At 45.9% G+C, this 21,225-nt stretch overlaps 1 protein-coding gene across 3 annotated transcripts in view; it reads right to left on the bottom strand.

Annotated features, from left to right (window-relative positions):
• CACNA1E (calcium voltage-gated channel subunit alpha1 E) overlaps positions 1-21,225 on the bottom strand; it is a 302,414-nt gene that overhangs the window by 144,558 nt on the left and 136,631 nt on the right. For all 3 annotated transcript variants that reach the window (XM_061185651.1, XM_061185650.1, XM_061185648.1), the window contains exon 7: positions 1,704-1,807. In XM_061185651.1, coding sequence (XP_061041634.1) covers positions 1,704-1,807 — 104 coding nt within the window. The remainder of the gene's footprint in view (positions 1-1,703; positions 1,808-21,225) is intronic.

Here is a 21,225-nt window from a genome sequence, read left to right on the forward strand (position 1 = left end):
TTTAAGCCACCTAGCTTGTGGTAATTTGTTGGGGCAGCCTCAGGAAACTAATATGGTGAGCCTCCCTGAAGGTGAGGGGTGGGACCATTTCTCTGATTACCCTCAAATACCAGGATACAGAGGTCTTTTCTCTTCAGATGGGTAGTTCCCCCATAGAGGAAGGCTGTGAACTCTGCCACATTGCTACATTTTTGAGAGCCAAGCAGTAGAAGTGGGCTGGGAGCATGACATTCAGTTTGTGGACTTTCATGTAACACTCTCGTTTTCAGTACAGAATATCAACCCCACCCTGATGTTACTATTCCACGCTTCTCTGATTCAGCCTCCTCAGAGAGGAAGTCTTCTAACTTTGGCTGGGGGCGGGGGGTTGGGTGGGACAGGCACCTGTGAGCAGTGTCTGGGGGAAGAGACCTAAGGTACAGGGGAGAATGCATCTAGGAACTGGGAAAAATCCTCTTGTTCTAGAACCACCCCCATACCCCAGCTTTTAGATATACCTGGTGCCTCAATTCCTGAGCCTTTCTAGGGCTCTCATTTTGCTTTTTTCTTGGCATTCCTCGCTGGAGGCAGTGTAACCTCAGCTTTCGTGCCACTAGATTAGTTACCATTTACTGTCTTCAAAAGTTCTGTTGACATCTCTCATCTGTTTTCATACCCTCTCCTGTTCTCTTTGTCACTGTGTCCTTTTCAATATTTACTTCCTGTGTTAGTGGACTTATAAGAGATGTCCAACTTGGTTCAATCTGCCACGTTTAAAGAGAAGGACCACCTTATAAATTTCCATTTCAAGAATGTCTGCCATTCAGACAAGAGATTATGTTCAGTTTTGCTTAGAAAAATGAAAGACTCTCTAAGGCCCTGTTTTAGCCCTCCTATTTCATCCTTTCAATTCCCAAATGAAATTTCCACTCAAGTTAAATCTGGTTGCATTCTAGTCTCCTCACTCTCCATGACGAATCCCATTTCTTCATGTTTGCTTATGGTGTGGTGCTCAACTTCCTGGAATATTCACTCCCATATATTCTATTTTATTCTATTACATATTTTGTACCCCAAGCAAAATCCCAGTCCTTTCTGAAACCATTTCTGATAGCTTCGGACTATATAGATTTGTCCCTTCCCCAAAACAAATGAACTGTATCTTATATTAGTCAGTAAAAGAACTCCTGTTCCCTAACTGTTTCAAGTGTTTGTGTTGTCTTCTCAGCAAAACCTAAGTTTCTTAAAGGCAGAAACCGTGCCTTACACTTTATGTGCTCTTTGCAATGGCACTGAACATTCAGTACTTGTTAACTGATGTATACTAATTCAAGCCACAAATATGGAATTTGATGTCCAATACACAATAGAGTAAGAACCTTTTGAGGGTAAAGCCTGTTTCTTATTAAACATTATATGTCTATCAACCAGCACAGTGTTTGACACAGAAGGTCTCTGTTGAGTGACAGAATGAAAGGATGGATGGATAAATGGACTCTCATTAGCTACCATGTTCAAGGTTGTACCAGTCTAAAGATTTTTTAATTCCTAAGAATACTAAAGATGATTAAAACGATGGTTCATGACTGCATTCCCAGAATCTAGAACAGCTTTTGGCACATAGGGGCTGCCCAGTTGATGAAGGTTACATGAATGAATCTGCAAGGAGTCAGGAGCACTAGTTTATCATTAGAAAGAAGAGGAGAGAGAAACATTTGGCTTACCCAGAAAGCACTCCCAGGACGAGGTTGAGAACAAAGAAGGATCCAATGATGATCAGGGGGATGAAGTACAGCCAATTCCAGGTGGCTCCTAAGGCATCATTGGTCTGAAAGGAAGAAAAATGGTTCCTTAATACTTCATCAGAACCATCCGCCAGGTGAAGGCCTCCATTCCTGCAGCACATATAGGGTGATGAAAAAGCACAGTGCAATACGGTTAAACACTGCCCCACTTCACTCCCAATTTAATGTGGTTGTATATTAACTCATGTTCTCCATGTATATTGTGAAGGGCACCGTGTCAGCCACACATAACATCCTGAATTGGAATGGTCTAACACCCTCACTCAGCAGGTAACTGAACCCAGAAAGGTAAAATACTTTTCTAAGATCATGCAAATAATCACTGGTTTTACAGTGTTTGGTGATGTGAGTTCTAAGCCTTTGTACTCTAAACTGGGCACGTTCTCAAAAGACAGAGGCAGGCTGTGTCCATCACTTTATTCCAGGGATGCTGGCAAACACCTTGACACGTTGCTTGGGAGAGATTAATATCATCCACATCTTGTTCAGCGCGTGACCCTGGGCTCTGGCTTTCCTTCTTCCATCATAGTCCAATAGTACAGAGCTAGATCAGGCTTGGCCCTGGGAAGGCTCTGGTAAAAGAAGGAATAAATCTAGATTTGAAGAGTGATCCCTTGCTCTCTCTCTAATGTGAACACACAGTGAACTAAAAACTGCATGGAAACCCATATTCTGGATTCTTATACCACAAGTGAGATGCAAGGCCCTTGAATGGTAGGGGGCTGAGGGAGGATTATACCACATGTCTTAGCCAAAAAAAAAAAAAAAACGTAAAGCAACTCTCAGTAGGATGTCTCATTAAGGACCTTTAAACAGTTTTGGAGAATTCTGAAAAGTCCTAACACATGGACCTCTCAACTAAGCTTTGCCTTGACTCTCTCTCCTCATGATATCAACCCCAAATCTTCCTAACAAGTCCACCTGAATTGCATTTTACATATACAGGGCTTTGAAATCCCCCCAATCCCACTCCAGCCCTCACACACAAACTTTAATACCTGCCTGAAACTCAAAAGTTTCTGGAAAGATATTTTATTCCCAATTCACTGGAGAAACAAGGCCATCCAAATCAAATGCCATGCCTAAAATTCGCATGCTAAATTAGTAAAATGAAGATCTGAGCTCGGAATTTCTATTGCAAAGTGTTTCTTATCCTCGTGATTTACCTTTTTCTCCCTCTCACTACTAACTTTGCAAACATATTTTGATTCATTGTCTTCCTGCTTCCCATGGACTTCTATGACATTCTATCTTGTTTTTCCCCAAATTATCTCATTTTCCTTCTGCCTCCCATTCAAATATGTCAGTCTATAAAATATAGCCTCCCACTGATCATGGCAGTTATCACTGTACAGTAGATTTTTCCATTAAAAAATAGCTCCTAAGGCAACCTCTTTCACCAAGCTCGTGTCTTTTTGTCTTGCCCCTATGCTGTTCAGAGAGATACGTTTGCAGATGAAGCAGAATAAAAGTTAAAAACAAACAAACACCTTCTGAACTGTATGAACAAAAGCAGAGACCTGCCAATTTCAGTGTATAAGATCTAGGCTCTTTGGTTCAACCAGGTCTGGTCAGTCAAATGTAAGCAGGGAAGATTCGGGTCAGACCGCAGAGAAAATTTCTCCTGATATCAGAAGGAAGATGCAGAAGAACTAGATGCCAAGGGCCACAGGGGGTTTTAATGGACATAGGAAGCTATTTTTTCTGAGATAATTGAGACATGCTTCTTCCTGTGAGCTTCAGGATGGACTGAATGATCTTTGTATAACTAGCTCTATCTTTATCCGTGACTATAAATGCAACATTTTGTGAAGACTGGTTAGCGCTGATGGTTCACCGGTGGTGCTCCAGATCAACAAGTTTCATTCACTCCATGGCTTAGACAGTCAGCCCCACCCTTAGCGTTCTTTGGCAGCAAGAACTGAGTCTGCTCCCAGCACCCAGATCAGGGCTCAGTTGCCAATAAACATCAGTTGGTGTCAGCAATGGCAATGATGAAATTGTGACTTTTAATCTGTTTTTGGTCCCAGGAGTGACTGTGCTACGTTTTGAGGATGGCTAGAGCAATTTCAGTTGGGTGACTATTTGCCAGAGATGCTGTACAGTGAAGAACAATTCCCAAATTGTGTTCTTCTCATTGCTAGCGATCTGTAAGATGTTCATGTGTTCTGTGGAAAATGAGCTTCTGGAACCAAAGAAACTGGGGAAACACAGCAGATTATATTTTCGTGTCAGCCTGTGAGAAGACCCACCAAAAAGGAACATTATTAACTTTATTGCCTCCATCATTTCCTACACTTCCTTGATTACAAAACCTCCTTTTCAACGGCAATCTATTAACATATCAGGAAGTACAGCCTGTGAAATACAGGGAGAGAAGAACTTCCCTCACAGGCCCAGAGTCTGGAATGTGCGTCCCAATTTTCTAAAATACTGCTGATGAAGAGTGTCCTTTTACTCAGTGTGCTGTGAGAATGTTTTGGTTTCACTTTAACCTGCATTAAGGCAAGAGCCTTCACTGTCTGCTCATTTCTGTATCTGGCATCTGACAAAGTGTTTGGCACACACAGATGCTCAACCAATCAATAAATGACCATAATTTGAGTAAGATGATTCTCGTGTTTAAAATATGCCAAACGAAATTCATTCTGATATTCTCCCCAAGCTTTGTCTGAATTGCTTTAAAAGAAAAAAAAAAAAAAAGTCATCCACCATGGTACTGGGGCCTGTTGGATGAGAAGAAGAGAGGAGAAAGGGAAGAGGAGAAGAAAAAGAATATCTGGGAGGACCCCAGGGCCAGTGGCTAGGGGGTTAATAACCCTAGGGGGTTATTAAGGATGACTGACAGCTTAAAAGGTTCTTCTGGAGAAAGCAGCTTGACAGCTCCCCGAGATTATTCACAAACCTTTTAATAGACTTGCCGTACCCCCTCTACACCTTCGCCTCTCCCTCCGGCTTCCTCTTCCCTCGGCCCCTCCCGCTCCTCCTCTCCAGGTGGCCTCACACCCTCACCTCCCATGCCTGTCAGTGGATCAATGACAAGGCCACCAGGACAGGTGAACAAACCTCAGCAGGAAGTGGGCAAGCCTAGGACTTCACGCTTCCCTCCTCCAAAATGGCAAGGTTCTTTCTGATGCTGATTAGAGCATCAATCTCCTTCTGATTCATCATTATTAAAACCTTAAAACTGTCCAGTGTAGGATAGACAACTACTGAAGTGTCTTTTGAGATGAAAAAAGAAGAAAGTAATCGACAACTCTGAAGGCAGCAAGTGCCCTGATACCATATGAGGTGGGACTCAGGAGTGCCAAGCAGAAAGGAACCAGTTCAACCCCAGAGTTGTGACTGTGTTCCCTCGGGGGGGGGGGGCATGTGTGTCTGTGACACAGCAGGAGACGGGAGAGAGGAGGGGCTGCCTGTGTGAGAGGGAGAAGCTCTCCCTTTCCTTCTCTCTCCCCTGTACCCCCTGCTTCTGTGACTCTCCCAAGCACCTTGCCTGCGGAGGCATCACACTTCATTCTCCCTAGCAACTCTTCCTTCAGGGCCAGGAGACAGCTGTGCTAAGTACACTTTGCAAGATCCCGGGGAAGGAGACCTACAGCTTTCCAAACATGGTCCACTGGATTCTGGCCCCAGAAGAGTGGACCCTTCCCTGCCCAGACCGCTATTGTGGAGCAGCTAAAGTGTAAACCAGCCCCTCCCTGCAAAGACGGCTGCACGCAGAGTACCAGCTTCCTCCTCCCCATCATTCATGGAACACCTACTCTGTGGCAGGCAGTACATAAGAGCGCTTTTCTTCGGGGCAACGTCCTCTTATTTAAGATGCTGATTCTCCTCCCACCGACCCAGTCAAGCCCCTAGACTTGGCAAGCAGGCTGCCCTCCATCCCTCTCACCTGCTGATTCCCTGAGTGACACACACACACGCGCACACGTGCGCAGGATGGGGCTGATGACAGAGAAAGTAGTCGGGGGTGGCGGCCCACCCTGCACAGGGAGTGCTCAGCGGGTACCAGGCCTGACACAGTGGGAATGTGTTCCTTTGGGAACCTGCCTGACTGGGGGTGGTGAGTGCACCCACTCCCTGCGTAAACAGGCACACATGGCAATTATCACATTAATCTCTGGGTGATGGGGGAGATGGTGGAAGGCAGGGGTGGGAGGAGCAGGATTGGAAAGAAAGATGGGGATGGAGATGACAAGAGGCAGGGGGTCCCTGCCCAGTCCTGGCCTGGGCTGTAAAGGCAGTGCTAGCCCCCATCCTTGGAAGCAGGTCTCCATCAGGGTTCCACAAGGCTCTGCAGAAAACAGGCTGAAGGGCCTCCTCTTGGACGTCCATGCCTCTCACAGAGCAGCTCTGACCAGGGAGGCTGAATGACATATACCTGAGTGGGGAGGCTGAGTGAATTGGAACTGGGAAAAAAATGAGGATACTTATTCCAGGGTCCTTTCAGGGGAAAAAAAAAATGGTCTCTCAGGTACACCTGCTTCCCAGGCTGGAGGTGGCACCCGCTGGCAAGCCCTGGCCTGGCCTGCCGCAGGCTTTCTCAGCCTGGGCACCATCGGCATTGTGGGCAGGATAATTCTTTGCTGTGGGAGCTGTCCTGTATGGTGCATTTGCAGATCCCTGGCTTCCACCCATTGGATGCCAACAGCACTCCCCTAGTTGTGACAACCAAAAGTGGCTCCAGAACTGCCAAAATGCTTGGGGGCAAAAACGGCTTCCAGTTGAGAACTGCTGGCCTAGAGGCTCTGCCTCAAAGAGAGAGCTTTGGAACTGCCAAGTGAGCTCAGGTCAAGGGAGGGCTGGAGCAGCCACTCTGGGCTGTCAAAGAGGCCAGGCCATTCGTCTCAGCAAAAGCATCTGTCCAAGGCCTCTGCAGACCATCCCGGGGAGAGAAAATTCAGAGAGGGCAAGAGGTGGAGGAAATAAAGTTAACAATGTTCCTTTTTGGTGGGTCTTCTCACAGGCTAACACAAAAATATAATGAGGAGGCCAAGGACGATTCAACTGCTTACCACCTTCCCTGAGGGTATGATGCCTGGGCATCCGGCACTGCCCAGCTGACTTGCCTGGCCTGGGCCCCTCACTTCATTCCAGCACCAAGTGTACAGCTCCTTTTCATCCCAAGGGACTTGGGACTCGGAGTGCATGTCTCAGAGCCTAAAGGCCATATTTTGTTCAACAAATTTGTGGACCATGTACTAGGCAACAGATATTCTCCTAGGTACTGGGGATAAATGATGAACAAAACAGTCTCAGGTCCTGGCCTTCATGACCTAGTATAATGGGGAGACCCACATTAAATAAGTGAGCTCACACATACTGTGCGGCTTTAAACCGAGATGAGTGTGATGAAGGGACCACCAGGGAGCTGACCCACAGGTGCGTCTGATCTGGTCCAGGGGGTCAGGAAAGGATTTGCTGAAGCTTTCAGAGTAAAGAGTCACATGACAGTCTAAGAAACTACCTTGGCAGGAGGCAGCAGAGGTCAGAAAGGCAGAGAAAAGGTTTATCATGGAGGTGAAAGAAAGAGGAGGAGAAGGTTAAGATTAAGAAGTCATAAAAAACACAGTCATAAAAAACAAACTTACGGTTACCAAAGGGGAAAGGGGCGTGGGGAGGGATAAATTAGGAGTTTGGGATTACCATAGACACACTACTATATATAAAATAGATAACCAACAGGGACCTACTGTAGAGCACAGGGAACTCTACTCAATGTTTTGTGATGGCCTGTGAGGGAAAAGAATCTGAAAAAGAATGGATATATATATGTATATGTAACTGAATCGCTGTGCTATGCACCTGAAACCAACACAACATTGTAAATCAACTACACTTCAATTTAAAAAAAAAAGAGATTCAGAAGTGTCAAGAGGTAGGGGACACGTGAGAAGAAAAATGAGGGCAGGGAATGCTCTCTGGGAATGAACTCCTGCCTTCCTGCGATAGCAGCCCCCGGGCCCCCGTGTGGATGTTGTACTGAAACATACATGAATCATAAGGGCACTCTTAGCAGATTTTTTCAAAGCGTACATAACCGTGCAGCCTGCACCCAGATAACCCCAGGGCTTCCCTCACACCCCTCCTAGGCACCATCTCCCTCCCCTCAAATGTAACGTTCTCCTGACTTCTATAACCATCAGTTACGTTGGCCTAATTGGAAAATCACATCTGAGCATTTCCCTGCATGTCCTGAGCCATCCCCGTTCCCTCTTTGCTCAGGGACTTATATTCAGAATAGCCCCCTCATACCATGCCTCCTAGCCCCCCTCCCTGTCCGGCTCTCAGCAGCCTGGATGTGGCAGATTCTGTGCTGCCCCCATCAGATCTCCTTTACCAGCAGGTGTACCCACCCCCCTCCCACCCCAGCAGCTCTGAGTGTTGGCTGCTAACGGCTCACACCTGGATCCACCTGAGAAGTTGGCCCCTGGCTGACAGACCCTCTTCATCTGGGAGTTTATGCCTGTCCATGGGGGGCAGTGACCTGGAACCAATAACTCACTGACGCAGGGGTGTCAAGGGCCCAGCCCCTTCACCTCTGCATGGGACAACTTCTGTGGTGCAACTCACTGTGGAGCCGCCTGGGGGATCAGACTGAGGCTAAAATGGCTGCAACCACACCTTTGTCTAGCATTTTCTCCTGACTTATTCTACTTCCCTCCTATTGGTACAGGCTTCTCCCGAAAGCAGTCCATAAATAAATCACTGCCAGAAAAATCTCTGTCCCAGAGACAGTTTATAGGGAATCTGACTTAAGGCATTAAATCCCTTTCTCATCAGGGTTTTGACCAGCCTTACAAAGCAGGTAACATTCTGCCCCTGAGTCACACAGATAGATGGTGGATGGTGTTTCTAAGGGCAGAGTCACTGCCCTTTGACCACACCCACATTTTAGCGAAAGGACACAATGCCCAGCATACCCTACAACCACTGGGCAAGTAAAGCCTGTGGATCATGCGATCTGGTTTCTTGTATACCAGGAATGCTAGCCACAGTCTTGGAAGATTATGAGAACACACTATCCAACCCATCAGTTGGTAGAAGAGGAAACCAAGGTCCAGGCAAGCAAAGTGTAGGGGTCCTGATCTAGAACCACAGTGGGTCAACTTCTTGAGGACACTTGACTCTCCATATCTCGTTTGGTTCCAAATCTCTTAAAAGCAATCCTACCCATACTGTCACCACCTTCTAGGGGAGAACCACAATAAAGAAGAAAGCCAACACTAGGATCTGGCAGGCAGAACATGAAAGCTGTCTTCCCAGTCCCCAGGCAGGAAAGAAGGGTGGGGGGAGCAGGTGAAAAGAGTGAGGACAGAGAGCCCCGAGTGCAACACAGCCACCTGCTGCCACCCAGCAAGGAGGCAGAACCTGTCAGTCCTGGAGGCAGGGCATTTAGTTACGTCTCAGATCCCTGAGCATATCTAATGAATATGCTAAGTCTCCCCACACAAACAAGCTCCAAAGGCAGCATCTGGCTTAGCCAGGGGCCTGTGATAAGTAATCAAGACTCTCCACGCATTCTGGTCCTCCCAAACGCCCCCGGACTTGATGGCCAGCAGCCACTTTCTCCACTTGCCTGGACTGCCAGTGACCATCACTGATGCAGCAGTGCCTTAGCCCATCTGCAAAGCACCTCCAGGAGGACTTCCTATTGGGCATTTCACCACCTATTCTTCCCCTTCTCTGACTAGTGGAAAAACAGAGCAGGACCAGTCAGCCAAAGAGGAGAACCAGAAAATAACACCTCTCCCACCCTGGTCCACAGGCAGTAGCATGATTCCAATGAGACCACCCTTGCAAGCTCTGCTCAGCATCATGGACCAGTAAGCACTGCCTCATTTTGGATGTGGGCAGTGATCACCACTGGTGCTGGGCAGACAGGTATTGATGTGTCCGTGAAAATCCATCCACATGCCTGGGAAGAAGACTCAAGAATAAATATCAAAGTGAGGGAGGAGGAGCAGTGCCACATCTGACCAGGAAGGCTGCCATGACGTTGTCCACGCAAGTGAGAGCCTCAAAACCCACAGAGCTCGGAGCCCTGCTGTGCCTAAAAACTCTTTGGTTAAATCCTAATAATTCCAATATCATTGTTATGTGAGGCTTATTGTCACCTCCCTTTCTGAGCCCTGGCCCGGAAGCCCAAAATGGAGATGAGAGATCCTTTCAAGATCTTGTAACTGTTGAAGCTGGGTTTGGGTTACACAGGGGCTCAATATTCTATTCTCTCTACTTGTGTGTATGCTTGAAAATTTCTACAATAGAGGGTTTAAAATTTTCCCCAAATAAAACTGTATAGGTTAGTTATATGGTTCAGGGTCATATGTGGATTTTATGATAAATGGGGGGGGGTAGAAATTAGTGATTTTGTTTAAAAATCTTTTTATATTTTTCCTATACTTTGCAACTTTTCTGCAGTAACTAAGTGGTTCTTGTTTTGTTTGTTTTCATGGTCAGAGAAAACATACAGTGGAAAAAAAAAAAAGCCAAAGAGGAGGTCCTCCTGCCCGGCGACTGCAGCAGGGTGCTGAGGAGGCTGACGTTCCTGGGGCCAATGGGAAGCCGGACAGTTGACCATAAGTGAGCCATCCAGGCCAGGATGCTGCACTGCTCTGGGAAAAGGCGAGTGTGTTGTTCTGATGCTGCCATATGCAGGCTGGCCAAAGTAGGCCACTTAAAGAGGATGCTTCCTATGATGATCAGCTAACACACATCACCCTTTTACCCGTTCTACACGGCGGGCTGACCAGAGACTGAATGTATTTTTGCAAGAAAGTCAAGCACCAGAAAGAGCTCAGAGAATGAGAGAAGACATGAGTCTCAGAAGACCCTTCCTTTGAGGCCCAGGGACAAAGGGTACACAAGGCTTGACAGATCCTCTGCACTGTGAGAGCTTTGTGTAGGGTCCACTGTATTCTAGAAAGACTGTGCTGATGACACCAGGGCAACAGGTCTTCAACCAGTCCCCAGCTGGTTCTCGGCTCTATCCTACAGTCCTTGGGGGTCAATCTGGTTACCACCATTTACTGCATTTCCATGAGTCTCCCGTCCCCTCCAGCTAACCAATCACTATTTCCCATTCATCTAACATGAATACTGTAACTTTCATCATCTTGCAGTATATAGAGCTAGGAGGAATCACAGCATCTTGCACAAACCCCTCATTTTATGGATGAAGAAGCAAGGGTCAAACGCTAAGTGATTGCTGAAAGATACTCCACACTAGTTGATTACAGAAGCAGAACTAGGACTTCTGATCCCCAGGCTACTCTGTATAGCCCTTGTATTCTCTACCGTATCGTTTAGTACTGATACATATGTATGGCCCTGCTCTCTCTGGTTATTTTGTATGTAGTAGTCTAGCTTCATGCTTTCCCTTGGAAGCTACCTGAAGGTGGAGGCCACGACGATGTGTTTTACTTCTTCTGAAGGTTTGGAGCACGGAGCTGTGAACATGGCTATCGGATTTCATAAAGAAAGGAGTGAGGCTAGAGATATCCTGGAAGGCTTCCTGGGGCTGTGCCTTCACCTGGACTTGAAGTAGGAGAAGGATGTCGATTGGCCCATCAATGGAGGAAGAGAGTCCAAGAGAGGGAAAGAAGTGGGAATGATGAGGCCACAAAGAGTGGCTGTGGGCAGTAGCGAGGAAGGCAAGATGAAGAGGAGCAGGTCCTGGAGGACCCTGAATGGTGGTCTAAATGTTTGGATTTGCTCACTCCCCAAGAGCTCTTCCTTCCTTCTACCCTCTCCTCTCTGTGCCAAGCCATGAGTTCCCTCACACTGGAGAACACTGCTCAGTCTCTAGAAGGCTTCCCCAAGGCGCATCACTCTGCTTCTCTCCAGAATTTCCCAGCACTTAGGCGTACCCCATAGCAGCATATATAGTCATTCAACATTTTTGAGTGTGTACTCTGTACAAGATGAATGAGAAAGGAAAACAGTCCTTAAGGGCCTTGGTATCCATAAGAAGGCTAACTCATGAGTATAAATGCCTATAATTGAAAACAAAACATTAAGTGCTGCACTTGGGTTTTTATTTGTACTTATTTACAGGCCCTCTTTAGATGTATTCTGTCTCTTTCACACATTGGTCCTCCCCTTCCATCAGGGTTGACTGGTTCTTAAAGACAGAACTGCATCTTTTATTCCTCTGTTCACTCTACTAATGCCTAGAATATTATTCTACAAACAAGAGAGTCTCAGTAACGTTGTCGACTACCAGGAGATTGTTAACACCACCATTCTTCTGCTTCACAGGCCTGCATGAGTTTCCTTCTCTGGAAATAAATATATCACCTGTAAAATGGCATCTCTGTTGACATATAGCAAGAACACTTAGCTAACTCAAATATTCAGCACAGCATATAAGAGCAGACACTCAAGAAAAGAGCTTCAGGTAATCATTTTTCTTGGCTTTCATGCCCTCCACAAAGAGCAGGTGAAGTAATTTATCACTGAACATCCCCGTTTTAATTAACGATTGCGTGTCAAACACTAGGTAAGGCTGGTAAGTGTAGCTGGTTCCCTGAAGAAGCTCCAGGCCAGTTAGTTTCATTTATTTTGTGGCCACAGGAGCCACTCTTACTCCTTGGTAAGAACAGCTTGAAAGCAAGAAACCATGGCTTTGAAGTCTTTATATCTTCAGATTTCAGGAAAACATGCTCAATTAATCTGCATTGGTGCTGATAATTGGTGATAATGAAATGCCCAGTCCCACGTGCCTATTTATCACCTGAGGGTCTGAGAGTACCTGGGTGAGGCTCTTCACTCTGGTCCTGCTGGATCAGAGTTTCTCTAAGCACACTGGGCTTGGAGAAACACAAGTGCCCAAAACATCACTCCACTCAACTCTCGCGGCCGCTGGCAGAGCCTGGCTCAGCCAGAGTCCCCAAGGCAGTCACCTCCACTTGTGAACAGCTTTGTCCACTCACCCCAGCGTTAGACAAATGTTATTTTCTATTTGTTCCATGATGTGAAAAAAAATGGGAATCTCTGTGCCAGACGACCATCTGTCAGGGACATTGAGGAGGGAATTCCTCGCTTGAGTAGGTGCCTACATCAGACAACAGATGTGGGGTCCCTTCCCACTCAGACCCAGATTCCTCACTGTGCTTCTCCTCTATCTCATGGACTCGAATTCTCCGGTTTCAATTCTACCACTCCCTCGAAACTTTCTCTTTTCTCATCTCTTGATTTCTCCTATCTCGTTCACTCTGCGGCTGCCCTCCTAGTAATTCACCTTGGTTCTTCTTCTTTCTCCTCAGATACAGAGTGCATGCCCCAACTGAGCTCTCCCATTGGTTTGGGGGCATAACAAAGTTGAAACAAAATACAGATAATAAAGTAATAATGTTCACTGCTTCCCCAATCTGGGAACCATTGGAAAGAAAAATCTCTTTTGGCCTTTCCCATTCTTTGTACAACTTTCGTTCCTGTTCATTAGGGTGGAATGTACTGAGAGCAACCACGATGGGTGACTAATACAAGACTGCATATAAACTGTTGGATGGCAAATTCAACATGGACCCAGTCAGACCTATTTCTGGAAGTACTAAGAAGACCTGATTAAAACATTTTTATCTCCACATTTTCCTTTGACTTATACCCTAAGGCTCCGGTGTAATTGAGAAGGAAAAATAATCATGGCTTCCATTCGTTAAGCATCTAGTCTCCGCTGAACGATGAGCCAGGTGCATAACAACCATGTGTAAGAGAGGTGCAACGGTAATTTCACATGTTAAAAACAAACAACAACAAAATCCAGGCTCAGAAAACCTGAGGACTTGCCCAAGGCCCCATAGTCAGTATGTTACAGAACCCAAATCCAAACCCATGTTTGACTTCCTCTTAAGACATGACACTGTGTTGCCTCTTGTATGGTGGGAAAGGGGTAGAGAGACAGAAATAAAAATGTTGTTTTAACATGGAACGTATCTGAGAACAGAGCTATGGGTGCAGGTATTTACAATAGCAGTGCCAGCAGAAGAAATAGTTTCTGACCAATTGCATACTGCAATCCCATCTGAATGTTATGTTGTTTCAACTCCTTTGATGTCTACACCTTAATGCAGTGATTTCTTCTCTGCCCTCGATGTCTGATAAGGTTGGAAGAACTTGTCACAGCAAGTTCCCTGGCTAGTACTGCAACAGTCACTCTGTTGCCAGGGTGATCTTGGAAAGTGGGACGAGTGATTCCCAGCCACGGTTGGCTTCAGTCTTCAGAGCAGGGGAAAGTTGTCATTTCTAACCAACATCTCTCACCCTGTCTCTCTTCTGCTTAAAACCCTCCAAAGGCTGCCCTTGCCAAATCCCCTACCACGTGCGACCCCAGCCCAACCTCTCTCTGGCTCACCTCACAGCCCCCGCCTCCTCGTATACCAAGTCAAGTGGCCACACCCCACTTCTTGCAATTCCCCCAAATGCCATGTTCTTTCATAGCTGTATGCTTCTGCTCATGTTGTTCCCACAGCCTAGAATACCTTCTCTGCCTTTTGCACCTGGAAAGCCTCTACGCAGGCCCTGATTAAAGGTTACTTTTGCCAGGAAGCCTTCCCAGAGTTGCTTGCTCTCTTCACTCTCTGCACTTAAGGCTACCATGCCACTCAACTCTACTGTAATCATGGCTTGCTGGTATGTCTTTCTCTACAAGACTTGACACCCCACAAGAACAAGGAAGAGGTCTTATTTTTCAGTCTATCTGCCCCAGAACCCAAGTTAGCTCTCAGTAGGTGCTCAGCAAGTGTTCACTGAGTGAATAGATAAATGAACAAGTTAATAAGCTGAATGTATGGCTCTGATTAAAACTAAGACAAGCAAACGGAAGAAAAGGTGATGAGAAAAGATTTCTTAAAGAGTTAATTAAATGCCTAGAGGTTTCTTTTATCACTAAGAGGGCAGAGTCACTGAATGATTAGAGGGGGTTTATCAGGAATTATCACTTAATAAGCCCTTCCCAGGTGTATCTTGCCACCGAAGGACTTCATCCTCTAATCCTCTCCAGAAGAAGAAAGGCTTTATCACTCATCTCTGATGAGCTCAGGAAAGGGAGGGAGACTCAAGAGGGAAGAGATACGGGAACATATGTATATGTATAACTGATTCACTTTGTTATAAAGCAGAAACTAACACACCATTGTAAAGCAATTATACTCCAATAAAGATGTTAAAAAAAAAAAAGAATTAAAAACAAAACTGGTAGCTTCTGCCACTTCATCCAGCTACAGTTTCAGCTGTAAAGCTGGGTTTGAGGGAGGCAGAAAATACAGACTTGATTCTCAACACGAATGTGGACAGTGGTTCCTGCAGGGCCCCAGGCAGAGATTAGGGGAACTCTCCCTAATCTCGAAACTAGAATAGTGAAACTCATCTCTCAGCGGACAGTGCGGGGTGGAGTAGGGGGAGGTAACCAAGAGGGGAGAGAGCAGCCCCTTTGGGAAAGCAGCAAAAAACGCAGCCTCTTTGCTGTGGCCTCTGGGCACGAAGGTGATGGGGAAGAAAGCATGTCTCAGAGAAGGTGACCCTGGTTCTCTCAATGTCAGAGGTAAACTTGAAACTTTCTAGATCCCAGCCGGAGGGGTCTGTGTTCTGTCCTCTTAAGCGTTGTGAGGTAGAGATGTTCTTTCAGCTGGGAATTCTTTTAAGCCTCCATCTAAAACCGCCACTCATCCTCTCAAAAATAAGAAATGCTTTGTCAAAAATCCTGGCCATCCTTCAAGGCCTTTGTTATACTCCATCTGGATGAAATGATGCCCTGATCACCCAGCCAGGGCCCTCTGGTGCCCCAGGGGCTTTTTGGACTTGTTCGGAGATCCTCTAACTCTCACATTCAGAGCCAGCCCCAAACCATTCTCTTGGCTAAACCCTGGTGATTTATTTAGTCTGAAGAGTATAAACTTCTCTAGGCAAACTCTCTTGATATTCAACATGAGGTCACACAATATCAATAAAAGTCAACACTTTTTGGAGAAATTACTATGTACATTTTGCCCACATTTGCACATTTAATCTTTTCAAGAATGCTTTAAAGCTGATAGTAGTACCGTAGCCTTTTTCTCCAATGAGGAAACTGAGGCACAGAGTGGTTAGCTAACCTGCCTGAGGTTGCACAGACAGTAAGTGACAACACTAGGACTACAGCCAGCAGTCTGAGAACTGAAATATAGAAAATGCTCCACACGCATTACATATTAATATTATTTAAATAGGTTAAGCTCAGTTCCCTTTAACCCTTGAAAAAGGGGGGAAAAAAGAATGGATGAATCACTATGATTTTTTTTAACATCTTTATTGGAATATAATTGCTTCATATTGTTGTGTTAGTTTCTGCTGTATAACAAAGTGAATCAGCTATATGTATACATATATCCCCATATCCCCTCCCTCTTGTGTCTCCCTCCCACCCTCCCTATCCCACCTCTCTAGGTGGTCACAAAGCACCGAGCTGATCTCCCTGTGCTATGCAGCTGCTTCCCACTAGCTATCTATTTTACATTTGGTAGTGTATATATGTCAGTGTTACTCTCACACTTTGTCCCAGCTTACCTTTCCCCCGCCCTGTGTCCTCAAGTCCATTCACTACGTTTGCGTCTTTATTCCTGTCCTGCCCCTAGGTTCTTCAGAACCTTTTCTTTTTTCTTTTTTCTTTTTTAGATTCCATATAAATGTGTTAGCATATGGTATTTGTTTTTCCCTTTCTGACTTACTTCACTCTGTAGGACAGACTCTAGGTCCATCCACCTCACTACAAATAACTCAATTTCATTTCTTTTCATGGCTGAGTAATATTCCATTGTATATATGTGCCACATCTTCTTTATCCATTCATCTGTCAATGGACACTTAGGTTGCTTCCATGTCCTGGCTACTGTAAATAGTGCTGCAATGAACATTGTGGTACATGTCTCTTTTTGAATTATGGTTTTCTCAGGGTATATGCCCAGTAGTGGGATTGCTGGATCATATGGTAGTTCTATTTTTAGTTTTTTAAGGAACCACCATACTGTTATCCATAGTGACTATCAATTTACATTCCCACCAACAGTGCAAGAGGGTTCCCTCTTCTCCACACCCTCTCCAGCATTTATTGTTTGTAGGTTTTTTGATGATGGCCATTCTGTCCAGTGTGAGGTGATACCTCATTGTGGTTTTGATTTGCATTTCTCCAATGATTAGTGATGTTGAGCATCCTTTCATGTGTTTGTTGGCAATCTGTATGTCTTCTTTGGAGAAATGTCTGTTTAGGTCTTCTGCCCATTTTTGGATTGGGTTATTTGTTTTTTTGATATTGAGCTGCATGAGATGCTTGCATATTTTGGAGATTAATTCTCTGTCAGTTGCTCCGTTTGCAAATATTTTCTCCCATTCTGAGGGTTGTCTTTTCGTCTTGTTTATGGTTTCCTTTGCTGTGCAAAAGCTTTGAAGTTTCATTAGGTCCCATTTGTTTATTTTTGTTTTTATTTCCATTTCTCTAGGAGGTGGGTCAAAAAGGATCTTGCTGTGACTTATGTCATAGAGTGTTTTGCCTATGTTTTCCTCTAAGAGTTTGATAGTGTCTGGCCTTACATTTAGGTCTTTAATCCATTTTGAGTTTATTTTTGTGTATGGTGTTAGGAAGTGTTCTAATTTCATTGTTTCACCATCTCATCTAAATATTTTGCTTGCCTTGTGCAAGGAGATTGGTGTCTACTTCTAAGCCTCTTATCATTTGCAGGTGATTGTAATATTTATCACACCAAACAATGATTATTTACTTGTCAGTCCCCTGTACAAATCTGTGAAATCTGGAGGACTGGGTTTTGTGTTCCGTTGTTTAGCATGCCTGCTCTAGTTCTCTGAATACGGCTCAATTAACATCTGTTGCACAAACAGGTGAATGAGCTAATCAAATCCTTTAGAATCGAAATGTAAAGGAATATTCCAGCCATAACTAGTTCAAATTGGACAAACACAGTCTAGAACAGTGGTTCTCAAAGGTGGTCCCTGGTCCCCCAGCATCAGCAGCTTTGGGGGCCTTGTTGGAAATGCACTGATCCGAAGGTACCCATAGAGACCTTCGGATCAGAACTCTCGGGATGAAGCTCAGCACTCAGCCACCTGTGTTTTAACAAGCTCTTCAGGTGATGCCTGCTAAAGCTTGAGAACTAATGGTCTAGGGAAAAAAAGAAGTCTACCATGGGTAGCCTCAGTTGCTATGCTGTTGTATCCAGGAGTGCAAAAGAGAGATCTGAGGAAGGAGAAAGTCTGAGGTTGAGTGGGGAGGAGGGAAGATGACAGAAGGGTGTGGGGAGAGATGGAGAGGGAGGAGAAAGAGGGTGGGTGAGAAGGAGAGATTCATCTCCTGGGAATGAAATGGGTTCATGATCTCAGCAGCATGTTGCCACAGCAACAGGTCCAGCACATCCCCCACCCCCTCCCCAGGATGACCAGGCATTAGACACACCTACGCTGAGGCCTGAGCCCTGCAGAAAGATTTAAGCTTCAGCAAGTTGGAAAAACACAGTGAGGGGAAAGCTTATAGAAGTAGCTTCCCACACAGGCTCTGGTCCCCAGCTGCACTCCTGGAAAGGTCGGTTCTTCCTAAGGTCAGTGATCAGTCCCAACATGCGGTGAAGACACAGCCATGTGGGTTTGCTCCTCTGCACCCCAGCTCACAGCCTGGCTAAGGCTGCCCTGCAGAACTCACTGTGAGAAAGGATGAGTGGCTTAAGAGGAGAGGGAGAGAGCCCACCATGCTGCAGGGGTGGAAGCAGAGGAGGGCATAAGGAGACAGGGCTCAGAGACCAGGGATGGATTACTCCAGAAGCCAGGGCGGGAGACCAAATGGGGAAGGAGAAGAGGCGCGGAGCTCGCATGAAGATTCAAGGGGCTCAGGGGGGGAGAGCAAAGGGGTAATGAGGAGCAGAAGTCTCTCAAGAGCGTCCCGGCCCTTTGCTGGGAATGGCTGGAGCTGCCAGGGCACCCACAAGGCAAACGCGCCTCCGACTGGCTTCCCTAATAAAGGCAAGACAGGGGCTGCAGGAGGACACCGAGATAAGCAAAACGCACAGTGCTCCATATGCTCGATGGAAATAACTCCGGGAAAGCGAGTTTACAGCCAATTAGACATTAAAAGTAAGATATAATTGCTGTTGCTATGTTTGTTTCCAAGAAGAACTGTGTTATGATTAGACTAACAGGCTAGTGTTAGAATTCTGAGCAAACCGCATGGAAGACTTAGTCTCGCTTTGTCTCCGCGTGAGAGAAGAAAGAAGGTGAGAAAAAGCTGAATCAATAAACCACCACTATGTTCAAGGTATCCACCCTCTGAAAACCCTTGCGAAGCCCTGAACCCTTTTTTGGAGGGGGAGAGGGGGGACTAGAGGAGAATATGCAGAGATTTCTCCCATCGGATTCCTTCTAATCCGCATTAACAACCCAACGAAGTCATCACTGCAACTCCCATTTTTATGGATAAGGACATGGAGCCCAGAGAAGTCGAGGAGCATGCAGGTCATAAAACAAAGACTGGGGTTCGAACTTACCTCTGCCTGACTTCAAAGACCATGCTCCTTTACCCACAACAAAGGACACAATTCTGTCCACAAAAATGGAGGTAGGGAGAACTGGTGGTCCATAAGTTACCCAGGGGCTGTGTGCTATTCCAGCCAGAACTGGGTGTCTCTCACTGGACAGGTTATTCCTGTGATATGCTATAGTGTAATGGGAAAATACTAGCCTCACCTCTTATTAGTTCTGTGACACTGGGCAAATCATTTAAACTCTTAGTGCCTCAGCTTCTCAACTTGCATAATGCGGGTGATGATCTCTCTCATGAAGCAGTGCTGGGAAGATTAAATGAGAAATATAGTGTGCTAGTTAACACCCACCCCACCCCACCATGTATTAGCTGTGGGATCTTAGGTACATTACTTAGTTTCTCTGCCCCTCAACTGCCTCATCTCTAAAATGGTTGGACTAGGAATAATGCAGCTAAAGCACTCAGCTCAAGGCGTGGCATGGCACGCAGAAAGCATGTGATAAGTGGATGCCACGTGTTCTAGTTCTAGCCAGCTCTCCTCCTCGGAGAGCACAAGCCCATCCCACAGCTGCTGGGACCATCTGTCTCTGACAGCTCACAGCTGCATCCCTCACTGGGCATTGCCCTGTACCTCTGAAGGGGCACCTAGCTCAGCTGGTGTGGGTCAGCCTCTCCTCTGTCCGACTTTGGTCTCCTCACTTCCTCAGGTGTATCTCCCAAAAGCACACCCCGATCAACACTCTGCACACAATTCTCCAGTGCAGAGTTGCTTTCCAGAAACCCCAATCTAATCTATAGGATCTATATCTCAGTGCTCAGCAAAGAGTAACTGATAACAGCAATTATGAAGTCTTCAAAAGGCTATGATATTGTACACGTGACTCCTGGAAGCTTTATAGAATGATTGGCCGGACTGTACATTCTTTAAGGAGCAGGACTGTGTCTTGAATGTCTTTGTTTCCTTCAAGCATCCTCAAGACAGCACATCCTCTAGAAACATATTTGACTCATACAGGCTATATTTCTATTCAGCCCAGAATCTAATCCATCTGCATGGGTCCAGGGGGTACAAATTTCATTTCCACAGCATTGACATACATGGTTCATAACCAGGGCATGCAGAGTCTCAGCAGTAAGGAACTTTATAAATGAAATCCCTCTGACAGATTAACTTTGTAAAAATGGGCCACACAAATCAAACAAGGGAAGTAGGTTATATGAACTATTATTATTAGTTCTTTAAAAATTAAAAATTAAATATTAAACAAAGCTCACATCTGTAAAGATAGGTGTTTCTGACCTGACCCTCCAGCCTCCCTGAGAGAGAGACATAAGCTCCTTGGGGGACAGCCGATCCCAGCACAAGTCTCCTTCTACCCCGCCTCCTACCAAGGTGACACAGAAAGCCAGTGACAGTGCTTGGAATAGAAACTAGTTCCCCTATTCCCAAACCTGTATTCTTGGGTTACACTATACCCTCTATAATTTGCTCCTCTGGAAACGTAGGTATAAGAGAAAAGGGGAAATGCACAAACTTGCTCTTTTGGTGCCGTGAAACAGGTTAACCCCTGCTGTTGATACTCCTCAGTGATGTCTATGTGTTTAGCTGCAGGGTGGAGAGAGGCTGAGAAAGGACGTCTCAGGCAGAGAAGGTGTAGCTGCCAATATTGCACCAGCTCATTCAGTTCAAGGTGACTCTAGTTCGGTCTGAAGTCCGTGGGGCTGCACAGGGATGAGTTCTTTCCTCAGGACTCCCAGACAGACTTGCTGCTCTTTACATGTCTGAGTTCTGGTGGGTGGGGTCTTGAGATCCACGGAGCAGTATTCCTGTCACCACACGAAGCCTGGGCTGAATCTCATCTCCCTGGGCTTGTGGAGCCAGACAGGAGGCCCTCGGAAAGGCCGTGTCGATCGTGTGGC

This window comes from Eubalaena glacialis, chromosome 3 (genome assembly GCF_028564815.1).
Source record: "Eubalaena glacialis isolate mEubGla1 chromosome 3, mEubGla1.1.hap2.+ XY, whole genome shotgun sequence".
Classification (NCBI taxonomy): domain Eukaryota; kingdom Metazoa; phylum Chordata; class Mammalia; order Artiodactyla; family Balaenidae; genus Eubalaena; species Eubalaena glacialis.